This window comes from Saccopteryx bilineata, chromosome 2 (genome assembly GCF_036850765.1).
Source record: "Saccopteryx bilineata isolate mSacBil1 chromosome 2, mSacBil1_pri_phased_curated, whole genome shotgun sequence".
Taxonomy (NCBI): domain Eukaryota; kingdom Metazoa; phylum Chordata; class Mammalia; order Chiroptera; family Emballonuridae; genus Saccopteryx; species Saccopteryx bilineata.
This window is the reverse complement of record NC_089491.1, coordinates 224,536,004-224,555,172: the sequence shown is the minus strand read 5'-3', so window position 1 is coordinate 224,555,172 and position 19,169 is coordinate 224,536,004. Positions and strand designations below refer to the sequence as shown.

The 19,169-nt window shown below is 39.7% G+C and overlaps 1 protein-coding gene across 5 annotated transcripts in view; it reads right to left on the bottom strand.

Moving 5' to 3' along the window:
• The window catches only part of BRWD1 (bromodomain and WD repeat domain containing 1), a 152,577-nt gene that overhangs the window by 41,182 nt on the left and 92,226 nt on the right, over window positions 1-19,169 (bottom strand). For 4 of the 5 annotated variants that reach the window (XM_066259356.1, XM_066259357.1, XM_066259359.1 and 1 more), the window contains exons 28-36: window positions 14,852-14,963; window positions 14,125-14,186; window positions 11,342-11,497; window positions 10,996-11,116; window positions 9,261-9,386; window positions 6,947-7,019; window positions 5,290-5,328; window positions 2,358-2,504; window positions 1,476-1,628 (exon numbers count right to left, since the gene is read on the bottom strand). In XM_066259356.1, the coding sequence (XP_066115453.1) occupies window positions 1,476-1,628; window positions 2,358-2,504; window positions 5,290-5,328; window positions 6,947-7,019; window positions 9,261-9,386; window positions 10,996-11,116; window positions 11,342-11,497; window positions 14,125-14,186; window positions 14,852-14,963 (989 nt within the window). The remainder of the gene's footprint in view (window positions 1-1,475; window positions 1,629-2,357; window positions 2,505-5,289; window positions 5,329-6,946; window positions 7,020-9,260; window positions 9,387-10,995; window positions 11,117-11,341; window positions 11,498-14,124; window positions 14,187-14,851; window positions 14,964-19,169) is intronic. The other variant, XM_066259358.1, reaches the window with a different exon arrangement.

Below are 19,169 nucleotides of genomic sequence, written 5' to 3'. Positions count from 1 at the left end.
TTACCCTTTTAACAAAGATTCAGGAATGTACTCCATACTTATATTCTTTTTTTTTTTTGTATTTTTCTGAAGCTGGAAATAGGGAGAGACAGTCAGACAGACTCCCGCATGCGCCCGACTGGGATCCACCCGGCACGCCCACCAGGGGGCGACGTTCTGCCCACCAGGGGGCGATGCTCTGCCCCTCCGGGCGTCGCTCTGTTGCGACCAGAGCCACTCCAGCGCCTGGGGCAGAGGCCAAGAAGCCATCCCCAGCAACCGGGCCATCTTTGCTCCAATGGAGCCTCGGCTGCGGGAGGGGAAGAGAGAGACAGAGAGGAAGGAGAGGGGGTGGAGTGGAGAAGCAGATGGGCGCTTCTCCTGTGTGCCCTGGCCGGGAATCGAACCCGGGACTTCTGCACGCCAGGCCGACGCTCTACCACTGAGCCAACCGGCCAGGGCATACTTGTATTCTTAAATGATTAATCAGAAAGCTTATGTGCTTCCTCCTGGATCCAAAATATATTAGTTCATATTAGCAGTCCTACCTACCCCATCAGATTTTCGTTTTCTTACTTTTAATAGTCCTCCAGCTCTATCAATAAGTTTTCAACCTAGTTTTTAAGATTGCCATATATGTAAGAATATAGATTTTTCTCATTCTACATATCAAATGTATAAAACTTGCTCCCACCAATCCTCATTTGTTTATAAAACTTTAGGAAAGAAACACAATTGTTGTGAGATAGCAAAAGCAGAATATGAGCAGTGCCTGACCAGGTGGTGCTGCAGTGGGACAAGGTGTCGGACTGAGACCTAGAGGACCAAGGTTCAAAACCCGAGGTTGCTGGCCTGAGCACAGGCTTGCCCAGTTTGAGCACTGGCTCACTGGCTTGAGCATGGGATTGAGCATGGGATCATAGACATGACCCCATTATCGCTTGCTTAAGCCCAAAGGTTGCTTGCTTAAGCCCAAAGGTCACTATCTTGAAGCCCAAGGTTGCTGGCTTGAGCCCAAGGTTGCTATCTTGAAGCCCAAGGTCGCTGGCTTGAGCCCAAGGTTGCTGGCTTGAGCAAGGAATCACTTGCTCTGCTGTACACCTCCCCCCCTGGTCAAGCACACATGAGAAAGCAGTCAATGAACAACTAAGGTGCCACAATGAAAATTTGATGTTTCTCATCTCTCTCCCTTCCTGTCTGTCCTTAACTGTCCCTCTCCCAGTAGCAGTCTTGGTTCTAACCAGGTAACTCAGTTAGGAAAGTATCATCCCAATAGGCCCAACCTATAGGACTGATCCCTAGTCAGAGAACATACAAGAATCAGGGAATGAAAAATAAATAAGAACAGCAAATCAATGTCTCCCTCTCTCAATCAATTAATCCATAGTAGTCTTGCTCTACTCACTTATGTTTAATGTTCCAACCTCTACCAGCCAGCAGGAAAGTAACATTTACACAGATATTTTTTTCTTCTTATAAACCACTTTTTAAGTTACCTTTGATCTTTTGTTTGGTGTGTATGCTTTTGCATTGCTAAATATCAACCGGATGTCTTTGCAAAATTCCAAAGGGCTGTCATAATTTCCCGCTTCTAAAGTTTCCCTCACTGTTCCAAAATCCATTGGAGTATCTATAATGTCTCTGTAGTCCTAGGTTTTAAAAACAATAATTAGTTCAAAGATTTCATTCCTGCTTTTAGAACTGTAAATGTATCAGATCTTTAAAATATTTAAAATTACAGAAAAGAAAAAAAATTAGAAGGAACTTAAGACTCAATAATTTTCTTTAAAAGACCCAGGCATAGATACAAGGTAAAAAATAAACCAAAATGTTATACTTGGTAGCAGGACATGGACTAGTTTTATTTTGTTGTTTTTATCCCCAAATTTCAAGAGTTTATTTGGAAAGTTGCAAAGGTAGTAGAAGTAAGCCAACTGGGCTGTGCAGGCTCAGGAAACAAGGTACAGAAGCAAAAGAAAGGCCCTTGGAGCTCAGGAGAGGGAAGGCATAGGTAACTTGCCTTAGAGGGGGTGGAGGAGATGAGGAGGAAAATGGAAAAGGCATGGCCACGCTCCCAGGAGCTTTCTATAGTATGTTTGTGCTTTATGATCTTTTTTCTAAAAAGGTCATTTTCCATTTCCCTATTACTGGAGTGAAGACAGACACTTTTAATCCAAAGTATAGTCTTCCTGTATAGGCCTCCTTAGATAATAGGCACCAAGTAGAAGTCTCCCATTATTATGTAACAAGAGTTAACAAAAAAAGCTAACATGAAGCCTAGTCATCTTACCCTTTAAAAGTTTAATTTCAAATCTCTACCCCAATCTCCTATACACAAAATAAGAAAAGCCCCAAACACTGAAACAATGGCAACTTACTGGATATTCAACCAAATCAACAGGTTGTCTAAATGGTTCAGAATCTTCACATTGAAAAATTAAGTTCACTAGTTCCTTACACTGTTTCTTCCAGTTGCTTTCAACATAGTTGGTTGCTTTGCTGCTCCTTTTTTTCCAATCATGGACCTAAAAATATATTCATAATATTAAAATATTTTCAGTGTTGGAAAAGTAACACTATAGTATATATGGTATTTGATCTAGCTACTTGGAAAAAAATCATTTTTCTGTAAAAATCCAATAACTACACATCTGTTACTCTAGAAACACTTTTCATTCCAACACTTATTTCCCACTTGTAGAAAATGTGGTCTGACCTGTGGTGGCACAATGGTTAAAGCATCGATCTGGAATGCTGAGGTCACTGGTTCAAACCCTCCAGTTTGCCTGGTCAAGCACATATGAGAAGCAACTGCTATGAGTTGATGCTTCCTGCTCCTGTCCCTGCCTCTCTCTCTATCCTGTCTTTAAAAATCAATAAATAAATTCTTTATAAAAAAATTGTGTCCACAAAATTTGAAATATCACATTAGACAATGTGGTAGGCAGAACAATGACTCAAAGATGTCTACATCCTGGCCCTGGCCTGTTGGCTCAGTAGTAGAGTCGGCCCAGCGTGTGGATGTCCTGAGTTCAATTCCCAGTAGGGCACACAGGAGAGAAGCGCCCATACGCTTCTCCACCCCTCCTCCCCCTCTCGCTTCTGTCTCTCTCTCCGTCTCTTTTTCTTCTCCCCTCCTGCAGCCAAGGCTCAATTAAAACAAGTTGGCCCAGGCGCTGAGGATGGCTCCATGGCCTCCGCCTCAGGTGCTAAAATGGCTCCGGTTACAACGGAACAACGCCCCATATAGGCAGAGCATCGCCCCCTAGTGTGTGTGCCAGGTAGTCCCAGCCAGGGCACAGGTGGGAGTCTGTCTCTGCCTCCCCTCCTCTCACTATAAAAAAAAAAGCCTACATCCTAATCCCAAGAACTTGTGACCATGTCACTTTTCATGGTTAAAGGTAATCTGTAGCTGTGACTGAAGGTGTGCTGAAGGTATGACCCTGAGATGAGGACACTGTCCTGGATTATCAGAATGGGCCTAATAAAATTATAGGGTCCTTACAAGGAGGAGGCAGAGGCTCAGAGTCAGAGTCCAGAAGAGGTACACTGTTGACCTGAAGGTGGAAGAAGGGGACCATGAGCCTCTAGAAGCTGGAAAATACAAGGAAACAAACTCTACCATAGAGTTTCCAGAAAGAAACACAGTCATGTTGATACCCTGATGTTAGATCAGTGAGACCCATGTCAAAACTTCTAATTTACAGAATTGTAACATAATACTTTTATTATTTAAGCCACTAGATTTATAATTTGCTAACACAGCCATAGCAAACAATTTCTAAACAGGTACCAAACTTGGGAGAATTACATGAAAGTGACAAATCAGACCGCAATAATTCAAGTCTAATTTTTCAATGTTATCTGGAGCAGGCATATTACGAAAATTGTTACAAAAAGCTTATGTCTAAGCAGCATTTGAATGAAATTAGAAATGTTAACATTTTGGGGCATTTTCAGATTAATAGCCTTAACTTTTAATTAACATATTACATTAGAACTTTAAGAGTTTTGTAGGTGATACAATTCAGCTACCCAATATCCAAAATTTATTTCTATACATCCTGCAAGTAGTCTTCATTTTTAATAATTTTTTTTTCCTGAAGTGAAAAGCAGAAAGGCAGAGAGACAGACTCCCACATGTGCCCGACCAGGATCCAACCAGCAAGTCCATAGGGGGCGTTGCTCCATTTCAACCAGAGCCACTCTAGCACCTGAGGCAGAGGCCATGGAGCCATCCTCAGTGCCTGGGCCAACTTTGTTCCAATGGAGCCTTGGCTGTGGGAGGGGAAGAAAGAGAAAGAAAAGAGAGGGAAGGGTAGAAAAGCAGATGGACGCTTCTCCTGTGTGCCCTGGCCGGGAATCGAACCTGGGACTTCCACACGCTGGGCTGATGCTCTAGTGCTGAGCCAACTAGCCAGGGCGTAATCCTCATTTTTAAAAATAGGTTCAGTCACCAACTGCTAGCTGACTTTTCCCATCCAAGGTCTCATCTTCTTCCTCTCCATTCCAAGCAAACACCATCCTTGACTAGGTTCCCATTCTTTACTCCTAGATTCTTACAATGAACCCCTAACTCACTTCCTTTACTATCTTCTTATCCCTCAAAATCCATTTCTCTATTTTGGCTGTGCAGTTGGTTATTTACTTTAAATGAAAACTTTGGTTTTCACTATCACCATAATCTGCTCCCAAAATAAGTCAGACACAGCCACTTTGCTCATTCACATTCAACATCTATAGGTCACTGCCCTAACCATTCAGCCACACACCATACTTTGCTACTCTTTCAGCCTGGATCATAATATCCCCCACTTCTTTTTTTTCTTAATTTTTCCATTGATTTGAGAGAGAGAGAGAGAAAGAGAGAGAGAGAGAGAAAGGGGAAGAGGGTGAAAGGAAGAGAGAGAAGCCATCAACTTATTGTGTCACTTAGTTGTTCCATTTAGTTGTGTACTCACTGATTGCTTCATGTATGTGCTTTGACCAGAGGGTCGAACCCACAACTTTGGGTGTGCCACATCAACACTTTATCCACTGAACCAGCCAGTTAGCGCCACCCTCTACTTTTTGACTGTTCGAACTCAACTGTTCAAACTCGATCTCATTCTGAAAACATAATTCAAATCCCAACTCTTCCATTGAACTCTACCTAACTGTCCACCCTTCAGTGATGACTCCCCCTTTTCTCTTACAAAATATTCCATATCTATTAACAACATAACTTTTCAAAAATGGCACCTAAATCTTAGGTAGATTTTAAATAAAGAATAAGTAAACAACAAAGGTCAATCGGGAAAATTAACTTACTCTTCTTCCAGAAGATGTTCTAGGAAGATCACTATCATCCTAGAAATAAAAATTAGAGTACCTTAAGTGTTAATATTCTCATTAGAAATATAATTGTATTAATTTAAAAAGTATATGAAATACAGGGCTATAAAGACAAGACTGTATCAGAAGATCTTTGTGGCACACAGACTCTGACAAACCAACCATTCTTAATAACCCTTTACATTCCCTAAGAACATGCATTAATTCCAAAAAATAGCTATAGAAAGCAGCTTTAAATTTGTGTTTTATCTCTATTGATAAACCCCAGAAACACAGCATCTCCTACAATTCCTGTATTTCATACTCTCATTTTCTTATTCCCTAAATCTAGACACTTTTTTATTCAAGTATAAATTAGCATGAAAATCAATGAGCAATAAAAAAAGTTTATATAGAGGCCCTGGCCGGTTGGCTCAGTGGTAGAGCGTCGGCCCGGCATGCAGAAGTCCCGGGTTCGATTCCTGGCCAGGGCACACAGGAGAAGCGCCCATCTGCTTCTCCACTCCTCCCCCTCTCCTTCCTCTCTGTCTCTCTCTTCCCCTCCCGCAGCCGAGGCTCCATTGGAGCAAAGATGGCCCGGGCGCTGGGGATGGCTCCTTGGCCTCTGCCCCAGGCGCTAGAGTGGCTCTGGTCGCAACAGAGAGACGCCCCGGAGGAGCAGAGCGTCGCCCCCTGGTGGGCGTGCCGGGTGGATCCCGGTCGGGCGCATGCGGGAGTCTGTCTGTCTCTCCCCGTTTCCGGCTTCAGAAAAATACAGAGAAGAGAAGAAAAAAAAAAGTTTATGTAGAAATTACACTATACTGTTTTTATTTTTTTATGCTACACTTTTTAAAGACTATCTTCCCTGCAACCATAACTGACAGCCTGATCCTGTATGAAGGGCAACATCATTAATATTTGTCTTACACTTCAAGACCACCTGAGTAAAGGATTTTAGGTTACTATGAACATGGTAAAGTTCATTAATTTTTAATTACAATTAAATCTAATTCTCAGATATTGGGTTTACAAAAATTATTTCCAAGGTACTTCTTTAAATACACCTTTCTCTAGCTAAACTTTAGAAAGAGAACATAGTTCACTCTTAATTCCCAGCCAGGGCACACAGGAGAAGCACCCATCTGCTTTTCCACCCTTTCCCCTTGTCTGTCTATCTATCTCTCTCTTCCCCTCCTGCAGCTAAGGCTCCATTGGAGACAAGGTGGCCTGGGTGCTGAGGATGGCTCCATGGCCTCAGTGTCAGGCACTAGAATGGCTCCAGCCACAATGGAGTAACGCCCCAGATGGGCAGAGCATCACTTCCTGGGGGGCATGCTCGGTGGATCCCAGTCCAGGCACATGCGGGAGTCTGTCTGACTGCCTCCATGCCTCTAACTTCATAAAAATTTTAAAAATAATTTAAAAAAGATATTCACTTAGACATATGATATATTGATATCAATTACTGACTATAACAAATTATATCACTATCTAGATAATTAAAAAATATATTTTAGCCAAGTGCCCTATTCTCAGAAGTTCATTGGAATATAGCAAGAATTGATACAGGCAAATCAACACTTTTTACTTCACTCATTTTCAAGTTACCATTTGAAATTGACAAAAATCATTGTAAAACTGACAAACTTCATACCAAAGCATTGGCATTTTGCTCATCATTTTCAGAAGTGTTAGAAAATTCTGAGATATCTGTACAGTCTTGATTCCTGAAAAACAATTTTTCATTTTTTTAACAGTATGCAGACATTGTTATTGTTGCCAAACATTTAAACTACAGGTTAGATAAGAACAGTTACTCAACTATGCATACCTTGTCAAGTAGAGAAATGTCAGATTTTTACCCTCTACCAAAACAATTGACTATCTTAGAATATGGAAAGTTTGCTTTTCAGTTAACTATGTATGGAAATTTAGCTGGAAATTTAGAAATAACATATATATGGCCTCAGCAGATGAATGCAAGGATGAGTTTTTCTAAATATCACCACTTAGTAATATTCGTGCAGTAAATAGCAATAAAATGGTTGATTTTTGACATTAAAAAAAGGAAGTAGTAACTAAAGCAAATTACACCTTAACCTCATTGTAAACATAGAAAGAATCCTAAAGTAGAACTATCCAGGCATAAAGGAGATGAAAATGGGTCTATGATCTTCCTGAACAAAAAGAAAAGAAAGTTCTGGGAATGAAGTAGGAAGTCCAAGTCCTCCAGACATAGGACTGATTTAACCCAGGAAAGTTAAGAGAGCACACTACAATCAGTTATTCCCCAATTTGTCGCTACATATTGAAAATTATGGCAATTTGTAAATTATCTTCTCTAATATATTATTCTTTTACAGAGTTTATATTGCAATGGCAAAAAAGCATATAAAACCATATAGCAGGCCCTGGCCAGTTGGCTCAGTGGTAGAGCATCGGCCTGGCGTGCAGAGGTCCCGGGTTCGATTCCCAGCCAGGGCACACAGGAGAAGCGCCCATCTGCTTCTCCACCCCTGCCCCTCTCCTTCCTCTCTGTCTCTCTCTCCCCCTCCCGCAGCGAGGCTCCATTGGAGCAAAGATGGCCCGGGCGCTGGGGATGGCTCCTTGGCCTCTGCCCCAGGCGCTGGAGTTGCTCTGGTCGCGACGGAGCGACGCCCCGGAGGGGCAGAGCATTGCCCCCTGGTGGGCAGAGCGTAGCCCCTGGTGGGCATGCCAGGTGGATCCCGGTCGGGCGCATGCGGGAGTCTGTCTGACTGTCTCTCCCTATTTCCAGCTTCAGAAAAATACAAAAAAAAAACAAAACATATAGCAGAACTCACTAATTTTAAAGGCTACAGCCTGAGTGTCCAAAGTCCCGCAGACTTTTCACTAGAACAGATTAGGGTAGACCTCAGATCCTGATCTCCAAGTCCATTTTCATCATCTAGTTCAAAACCTGCTTTCCTAATGCAGGGAAGGATGTGGAATATTCATGGGTGCACAGACACTCTCACAGCACACAATCACACAATCCAGAGATTAAAACTCAATCTAATCATGAGAAAACATGAAACAAAGCTAAATTAAGTACCTATGACAGAGTAATTGTCCAACAAAAATAATGAGGTCATATCCTAACCAGGCGATGGTGCAGTGGATAGAGTGTTGGACTGGGACGCGGAGAACCCAGGTTCGAAACCCCAAGGTCGCCAGGTGGAGCGCGGGCTCATCTGGTTTGAGCAAGTCTCAGCTTGAGCCCAAAGTCACTGGCTTGAGGAAGGGGTCACTAGGGGTCACTCTGTCTGCTGTAGTCTCCCGGTCAAGGCACATATGAGAAAGCAATCAATGAACAACTAAGGTGCCGCAACAAAGAATTGATGCTTCTCATCTCTCCCTTCCTGTCTGTCTGTCCCAATCTGTCCCTCTCTCTGTCCTTGTCACAAAATAAAAATGAAAATGAGGTCATAAAAGAAAGGAAAGACTGGGGAACAGGTTAAAGAAAATTAAGAAAACAAAACAATGAATATGTTAGTGATTCTGGATAAGATCCTAAACAGAAAAAGGACATTGATATAAACACTAATAAACCCAAATAAGTGCTAAAGCTAAGTCAATAGTATTTTACCTAAGGTAATTCCTTAGCATTCATTGGGACACCACAGCTAAGTAAAAAGATAAGTAGAAAGTGTTAATCAAAGGTAAACAGGCAAAGATATATGTATAATGTGTGTGTGTGTGTGTGTTTAATATATATAGCAACTGTCCACTAACATTTTCTTAAGATTTTAAAAAGTAGAAAATTTTAGATTAATTTCTTACTTCTTTACAGACATTACAATCACAGTATATAAAGAAATGTCATTTAAAGTAACACATTAAAATGGGTGTAAGACTCAGAGAGCAAAAATTAAGCATGGATGGTTGTAAGAACACAATATGTAAAGTCACCCACTCCTCCGCATCATTAACAATAGGAAAATACTTACTTGATAAATTTTAAAAGTTGGTCAGTTATCTTCTTAGCTGATCTTGCAATTACACTCTCTGGTTCATTAAATGTTGTGGCATTATGCTCTATGTATCTGACTTCCCAAACCACTGCAGATAGCCTCCTTCAAAATAAAAAGACAATTAGAAAATAGAAAGAAACCAAGTAAATAATCCAGCACATTAAGCCAGCATGATATATTAATTAAACTGTAACTGCAACGTAATAATGAATAACTTCATGCTGGCAACAATCATAGTCATAAGCAATTACACTGGATGCTGAACTTCAGAGAATACATTTGAGGACCAAAAATCTTAACAGATCACTTCATCACATCTAAAACCAACTGAGCAACCCTCCTTTTTCACATTGCCTCTGGGGACATCTGAAGCTGCTGAAACTCGCTGAAGACAATGTGTTCAACACTATCAATCCTGTGAATTACAAAGGATTTCTGATCAAATGCACATTTCCATATTTGACCACAGACATAAATTAGGTTATTATAATACTTCAAAGTATCTAAATTATAAAAAATAAGATACCGCCCTGGCCGGTTGGCTCAGCGGTAGAGTGTCGGCCTGGCGTGCGGGGGACCCGGGTTCGATTCCCGGCCAGGGCACATAGGAGAAGCGCCCATTTGCTTCTCCACCCCCCCCCTTCCTCTCTGTCTCTCTCTTCCCCTCCCGCAGCCAAGGCTCCATTGGAGCAAAGATAGCCCGGGCGCTGGGGATGGCTCCTTGGCCTCTGCCCCAGGCGCTAGAGTGGCTCTGGTCGTGGCAGAGCGACGCCCCGGAGGGGCAGAGCGTCGCCCCCTGGTGGGCAGAGCTTCGCCCCTGGTGGGCGTGCTGGGTGGATCCCGGTCGGGCGCATGCGGGAGTCTGTCTGACTGTCTCTCCCCGTTTCCAGCTTAATAAAAAAAAAAAAAAAAAAAAAAAAAAAAAAAAAGATATCATCAATTGCTCTTAAAAAATCATTGACAGTAGAAATCTTTATAATTACCAGTGCTCTAGAAGCCACAGATAAAAAGTATATGATTCTAAAAATAAAAATAAAAAAAGTATATGACTCTAGGGAATTAATATTTCAAAAGCTATCCAATTATTAATTAAATTATATTTTGTAAAAATAGACTACTGCCCTGGCCAAATGGTTCAAGAGATAGAGCATTGTCCCAGCATGCCAAGGTCATAGGTTTCGTCCCCAGTTAGGGCACATGTGAGAAGCAAGCAATGAGTGCACAACTAAATGAAACTAAGTGGAACAAGTTGATGCCTCTCTTCCTCTCACTCATATCAATGGAGGAAAAAAAAAAATAGACTACTAAAGATTGAGGAATGAGATATAATCATTTTTCTTATTTGGGTTCTAGCTACACAGGCACCTAATACAATGTCTTATAGGACCAAGAAACAATAATGGGCCCAGGCCAGGTAACTTATTTGCTTAGAGCGTCGTCACCATAGCCAAGGTTGCCAGTTCAATCCCCAGTCAGGGCACATACAAGAATCAACCAATGAATGCAGAAGTAAGTGGGACAAGAAATCGATGTTTCTCTCTCTCTTTCCAAAATCAAATATTTTAAAAGATATTACAATAAAAAAGAAAAGAAAATGAACAGAAAATGTCCCCATTCCACCATCACCATCAAATACCATTACCTCTATTTACTCTACTTGGTATGGCCAAGTTATCTTTTCAAACTGTTTTTAAAGTAGGTTTCTACTAACCTGTAAAATCGATTAACAAGTCTCATTCGAATTGTATAAAGATCAGTTGGGTAAGCCACTACAGTACAGTACTTCGGGTACGTACACAGATCAACTGGACCTGCAAAAGCTGCTGCTATATCTGTCAGGGCAGACAGAAGAGTTTTTATCAATAAACTCATGACCTCTAAGTGAGATTTCTATAAATCATTCATAAAGTATGCTACAGCTAACTTTATGCTGCGCTTAACCAAAAGGTAACAGATAGAAATTGTAGTAATAAACACAACCACAATTATGATACATTTTTAAATACTATGTGGAAAAGAAACCTTGAACATTAAACTTTATACACTAAAAAACTTACCGAGATTCAAAAGTTGATCTATACCACTAATTATTCGTTCACATTCTTCATCTCTCGATTTCTGACCCCATTCACCATCTTGCGGTTTGTAGAGTAATTTCTCTAGCTCATCTGAAGTAACAGAAATACTAGCTCCTAATTCTTCAGGTGGATCAACTATAAATTCCATTAAAAAAGAACAAAAAGGATAAAACAAACCAAAAGCCAAATAAACACTCTATTTAAATTCAATAGTCAAAGGTCATAAATAAAACACTAATTACAAAGGACAAAGTATAGTTACTTAATAGCCAAGAAACCTAGCTGACACAACCTAAATCAAATGATTCAAGTTAAGCCCTCAGTAAGAGGATTAATTGCTATTATGTGCCACCCAATATGATGTACTGGAAATACAATATCACTTCTCTGACAATCTTGCCTCGAATTCAAAACCTGGATTTAATCATGAGAAAACATCAAACAAACCCAAACTGAGGAAAATTCTATAAAATAATTGGCTAGTACTCTTCAAAAGTGTCATGGTCACAAAAGATAATAGATTTAGGGATCCCAGATTAAGAAAGACTAGGAAGGCATGGCAATGAGATCCAGTATGTGAAAGGACATCATTACAGTAGTCCAAATTTGAAGATCTATAGATTAGAATTTTATCAATGACAATAATTTCCTGATTTTGATAGCTGCACTACAGTTATCTAAGATGTTAACATTTGAGAAAACTGTGTATCCAAAAATTCTATGTACTATTTTCATAATATTCTATAAATCTAAAATTATTTCAAAACAAAATATTTTAAAAGTGCAATAAAAATTGATAATGAAAGTTTACATTTTAAAAAGGAACAAAAGGCATTGTAAATATTCAGAGAACATTTTCTTGAAAAATCATAAATAAAAGAAAAAAATGTCAAGAACTAGAAAATAAACTTAACCATAGCCACCTAACAATCTGGTATATTTTGTTATTTTCATATATATTTCCAAGACTGTTAATACAAGTGAGCCTCTCTTCATATTGTTTATTTTTTTGCCTGCTCATGTCTTTTGACAATTCTAATGGCTTACTACTGACCTCATTAACAGTAAAAGCTCGTTATATAAGTGCTTTCACTGATTTGTAATATTTTTTACAGTACTTAAAAGCACTAATTGGAGCCAGATGGCTTGGGCTGGAATCTCAACTCCTATCCTTTCTGGATATGTGTGTGACTTTAAACATATTATTGCAAACTCTCTAAGCCTTAGTTCTTTCACCCATAAAATAACAGAGCATCAACCTCTGAGCAAGACTAAATGAATTAATACAAAGTTCTTGGAAACTGAGTAAGACCTCAAAAAAAGGTTTGATTCTACTTATTATATGCTTTATACATTGCAAATGCCATTTCCTATTATAGTATTTGTAAGATACTAAGCTCAAATGAAAAGCTAACTAAGGGAGGTAACTGGTGACTTTCACCAATGCAGTTAATTGAAATACATTTTTTGAAAAATATCTCATTTCTTAAAAAATCATTATTTCCAAAATAATCAGATATATCAGGGAGTAAACACAAAGCAAAGGATGTGGCCCATAAGATAAGACACAGAGAATACTGGTGGAGCAGGTTTGAATGTCAAAAAATAGTGGGGAGTAGAAGGACAGAAGTTTTTGTATCTTTTTTTTTTTTTTTTCTTTCTGAAGCTGGAAACGGGGAGAGACAGTCAGACAGACTCCCGCATGTGCCCGACCGGGATCCATCCAGCACGCCCACCAGGGGCAACGCTCTGCCCATCAGGGGTTGATGCTCTGCCCCTCCGGGGCATCGCTCTGCCACGACTAGAGCCACTCTAGTGCCTGGGGCAGAGGCCAAGAAGCCATCCCCAGCGCCCGGGCTATCTTTGCTCCAATGGAGCCTTGGCTGCGGGAGGGGAAGAGAGAGACAGAGAGGAAGGGGGGGGGGGGTGGAGAAGCAAATGGGCGCTTCTCCTATGTGCCCTGGCCGGGAATCGAACCCGGGTCCCCCGCACGCCAGGCCGACACTGTACCGCTGAGCAAACCGGCCAGGGCCTTTTTGTATCTTTTTACACAGAATAAAGACTACTATAAAAGAAAGCTAGAGAGTGAAGAAATGGAGGCAAAAGACATAGAGCACCCCTCCAAAAGTGTCTACAAAAAGGAAACACAGTAGATTAAATGTTCCAGAAAGTCAAATGCAAGATGTTCTAAGGCACAAGAAACAAATTCAAACTCAAAAGGAGAAAGGAAGGCCAAATCTAGAACTGTTGCAGGGAATAAACTGAGTGTAAGTGTCTTGTCAACAGAGGCTGAAAGCAGCGGGTGGGACAGCAAGCACTGAAGAGGCTGACTCTGGAGCAGAGACACCTATCTCTATTAGGAAAGGAGCAGATAATCCACAGTAAGACAGACAAGTCAAGGTAAAGCAGAGGACAGATGGAGTCAAGTTAGAGCTTTTCTTTGAAGAACAACGATAACAGAGTAATGATAAGGAAAAGGAAATGGAAGCCACCCAAAAGAGGTCAATAGAGTTGTATGTAAGAAGGCTTACATGAGAAATAACAATGGGCTACTAAGATGTAGCCAGCATCAAGCTGGAAACTCAAGATAAGAAAGAGTGAACAATATACACATAGTTCTGTTGCCTTCTTTAACTGTGTTGCTCAGTTTCCATAATAATTTGAAAATATTTCTCAAAGAATAAAATTTGCTCTGTGCTTTAGTAAGATAAAAAAACCAAGACCATAAGGTAAAATACTTTTATTATTTAACAATTACATACCATTATCAGGAATTGGTTCCATATCCCATGGGCTAAGCTTTTCAATTTCAGTATTGTCCCACCTGTTTAAAACAAAAAAAAGTCTGGTTAGCCTTTTATAAAGACAACTTGTGGCTAATAACTAGGTATCTACTATAAGAGTAAACAAGAAGAGAAAAAAATATAAAAATGAGTCTCATTGTAGCAGTAAAAGTTGAAATATTAACAGTAAACATTTTTTAGGAGGCTACATTATAAATAATAAGTATAAAAATATATGGCGGGTTGAAGGACAAACAGAAATCTAGTGTGGCTTGTGCCAGGGTAAGTGAACAAAAACTCCAACAGTGTGAAGGCCTTGAATATGATGCTTCAGAATGTGGACTTTATTCCACAGCCAATGGAAAGGCAGTAAAAATATTTCTGAACAAAAGAAATACCACAGTATGTGCCCCTGGACAATGATCCTGCAATATCAGGTTGAGGAAATATTAGGAAGCTACAGAAAAGCTCCAGAGAAGCATGCAGAGACTGTACCCCAAAGGGGTGCTATGAACAAAAAACGACAGGAGCATGCTAGAGAGACAGACACTAAAGAAGTGAGACTGATGTGACTTAATGACAGATGAAATCATGAGGGGTTTTTTAATCTGAAACTTGTTAGTCGTTCATACAACAACCTGCCACAAAGAATAAATGTTTGTAGGTAATTCGTTTGTAGGTGATTCGTTTTCATCTGCATACAGACCTAACAACGTAACACTGGAAATGACTATCAGGGTACTGTGGCTGATAGGGCTCTTGACTTAGCACAGTTCCAAACCACCAGGCATCATCAATGATAGAACGGAACCTGTCACCTGGAAGAGACATGATCCCATCTAAGACACTAGTTTGCAACCCTAACATTTTTAATTTATAAAATATCACATGAAAATATTTCAGTAAAAATAAAGCATTATTTATGTTAAAATTAGCCATCCATCCTTCTCCGTGTCACAGCAATCTTCAGTGATAAAAGAGATATAAAAAGAAACAATGTTACACTCAGCAATTTACTATATATAACCATACTACATAACAGGCTAAAATGGTTTATGACTAAGTTCCATTGTTTAGGGGATCCAAACATCCACTTCAAAAGAAGTTCTATTATATTTTACTACATGAAACAAAGAATGAAGTTTAATAAAACTCAAAAAACTTTTACAACAATGTACACTATCAATAAATACTTGTGTAATAAAGTATATTAATACACATTTTTAGCCCTCAATGGATATAGCATGGTCCCAGCACAAAAGATCAAGGGTTTGATCCCCGATCAGGGCACACGAGAAGCAACCAATGAATGTGCAACGCCATAAATGGAACTAAGTGAAAGAAAAAGTTGATGCTCTCTCTCTCTCCTTCCTTTCCCCCTCCCTCAAGTTAATGGAACAATTTAAAAATATATATCTCTATAATTATACTTTTAAATATGTAACATTTCCTGAGGAATATAACAAATTATAACTATAATTAGAATTTAATCCATGATTATTCTAATGTTGTTCCTATATAAGTATATTCACATAAAACAGTGTTCTAATAAGATCTCATAAAATCAGGTCTAAATTTCCCCTCAACAATAATGCTTACACATTTATTGTTTTAAAAAGTTAAGCATCTAGCCTGACCAGGAAGTGGCACAGTGGATCGAGCGTCGGACTGGGATGCAGAGGACCCAGGTTCGAGACCCCGAGGTCGCCAGCTTGAGCGTGGGCTCATTTGGTTTGAGCAAAGCTCACCAGCTTGGACCCAAGGTCGCTGGCTCGAGCAAGGGGTTCCTTGATCTGCTGAAGGCCCGCGGTCAAAGCACATATGAGAAAGCAATCAACGAACAACTAAGGTGTCGCAACGAAAAACTGATGATTGATGCTTCTAATCTCTCTCTCTTCCTGTCTGTCCCTATCTATCCTTCTCTCTCTCTCTCTAAAACAAAAAAAAAGTTAAACATCCACATATCCCGTTATCGCGGCGTAGCATAAAGCAGGCAAGAAGAACTTAGTAAGGCTTCTATACAAACCAACTGTGAAACATATAGTTCAACAGACTTCAAGGACTTCAGATAACAAACATTTCTAAATGTATTCTACAATTATAGCACTTCTAGGGAAATAAACTGTGTCTGACCTCTGTTTTACATATATTACAAAAGCAACACAGACTGCTGCAAGAGTCCTAGCTCTTCCTTCCCATCAATCCCATTTTCAAAAATAAAATAAATTTTTAAAAAGTCAATCATCCAGCATTAGTAAGTCTTTGGTAAATTAACAATTCTTTCTCCAAGGAAAGTTTTACAGAAACAATACCAATCAAATTAAAGCTACATTTCACCCCTAAAATAGAGAATATTTATATAATAAAATACCCACAGAGTCTAGAACAAAGAGAGTATGTTTATAGTGAATTCTGTAAAAAAAAAACACAAAAACGCATTATCACAACTATTAAGAGTTACATGTTTTAAGGTTCTTAATACATTTTCAAATTCATGTAAATATGACTTTTATGTATATTTTAAATCAAGGTCACTATAAACCTGTAGGGCCCTCATCCCTCCACCCATCTCTCTAATAATAAAATTCTACTTTTGAAAGAATTTCATTAATCTAAAACTTCAACTTTAAGAATAAATATTAATATATTTTTTCTAACTTTTTAATGAAAAGCATGTACTACAAAGTCTGATATAACACCATGGTTTTTGTCCAATCCTATAATGTAAATAATCTAATTTAATATAAACATCAACTACAATAAATATTACTGTAATAACAAATCCAGTGGCTTCATTTTGAGATGCCTATAAACATAATAGTTATAAGAGAGCCAGTCTTTGATACTTGGTAATACTTTTCTTCCCTATTTATCTAACACTAGACAAATCACTGTTTATGCAAAAATATTTCTTTAGTATAAGACTAACACTTTAAATTAAAAGGAGCCATAAAAATTAGTATTCACATGGTAAAAATTGGCTTTCTACTCCACTAATTATTTTCCTGGTTATTCAGGTTGATTGTTCTATAATTTAGTTGTAATTTCAATTTGGTCCTGGGAGAAGGAGTATAACTTCTGCCTATTCTATTGCCATCTTGGCTCTCCATTAAGTATTTTCAAATAAACTTCTCTTAGCTATTCATGAGTAGGGTAAGCTTCTGCTAAGTAAAGTTCTCAACAGAGTATACAGAGCAACAAGCAAATACCTATAATACAATAGCATAGCTAAAACTTTAGGTGAATTTCATGTAAGAGTTAATGGGGAAACAAAAAGTGAATTAATTGGTATGTAAGATTTAGTACAATAATTTCTCAACTACAAAAATAAAATAAAATTCACTAAATTATAAGAGGCAATTAGGAATCCATTTCTAGAATTTAGCTGTAGAAAATTAAGTTTTAAAACATTTTTTAATGGGCATTTTGGCAGAACAAAATAAGAGCTCTGACTTACATGTCATGGGGGTGAGAAAATATTATAAAAAAGAAACTAAGTTCTTTGGGTCTTGGCTGTATGACTTGTTAACACCCACATATTCTGCTGTCTTTTTTGTGTGTATGGCTAAAAGTTTTCCTTCAGAAAATAAATTTCCTGGGTCCTGGCCAGTTTGCTCAGTGGTAGAGCGTCGGCCTGGCGTGCAGGGGTCCCGGGTTTGATTCCCGGCCAGGGCACACAGGAGAAGCACCCATCTGCTTCTCCACCACTCCCTCTCTCCTTCCTCTCTCTCTCTTCCCCTCCCGCAGCCGAGGCTCCATTGGAGCAAAGATGGCCAGAGTGCTAGGGTTGGCTCCTTGGCCTCTGCCTCAGGCGCTAGAGTGGGTCTGGTCGCGACAGAGTGACTGGAGGGGCAGAACATCGCCCCCTGGTGGGCAGAGCGTTGCCACCTGGTGGGCGTGCCGGTGGATCCCGGTCGGGCGCATGCGGGAGTCTGTCTGACTGTCTCTCCCCGTTTCCAGCTTCGGAAAAATACAAAAAAATAAATAGATAGATGATAGATAGATAGATAGATAGATAGATAGATAGATAGATAGATAGATAGATAAATTTCCTTTGCCTCTAGTCTCAAAATAATCTTGATTATTTGTTCTGACATTACTGGTAAAAAGTTTACCAAGAACAACAACACTGCCTGACCAGGCAGGGGAGCAGTGGATAGAGCGTCAGCCTAGGACACTGAGGATACAAGTTCGAAATCCTGAGATTGCCAGCCTGAGCACAGTCTATCAGCTTTGAGCACAGGGTCGCCAGCCTGAGTGTGGGATCACAGACATGACCCCATGGTCTCTGTCTGAGCCCAAAGGTCACTGGCTTGAGCTAGGGGTCACTGACTCGGCAGGAGCCTCTCAGTCAAGGCACATATGAGAAAGCAATCAACTAAGGTGCTGCAACTATGAGCTGATGCTTCTCATCTCTCTCCCTTCCTGTCTGTCTGTCCCTACCTGTCCCTCCCTCCCTTCCTCCTTCTCTCTCGCTAAAAAAAAAAAGAACAGCAATACTCTATAGGGATAGCTAAAGAAATGTATCTGAAATGTACTTGTTTATAGTAGTATCTGTAAAAAAAAAAGCAGAAGCTATGAAAATTAATGAGGTTTTAATATCTTTTATGAATGTGTATGTTGAAAGACACAGCCTGCGTAAAATTTAGTATTTCTAATGAGACCAAAACTGACAATGGCAGAGTAAGTTATCCTAAGTGACTAACATCAGTATGAGCTCCCAAGATAATAGTACATACTGAAAAGGAATAATACTATATGTATACCTGTGAAATAGGCACTACAGTTGCTAACTGACATAACCTGGACTAACACCAGTTATCAATTCTGTCCTGAAGAGATTAATAACCTATACAAATTAATGATCTAATAAGTGAGCCCACCAGCCCACCTTAAATGGCCACCATAAAAACCACATTCAAGGCCCTGGCTGGTTGGCTCAGCAGTAAAGCGTCAGCCCGGTGTGTGGAAGTCCTGGGGGTGGAGCCCCAGCCAGGACACACAGGAAAGGCACCCATCTGCTT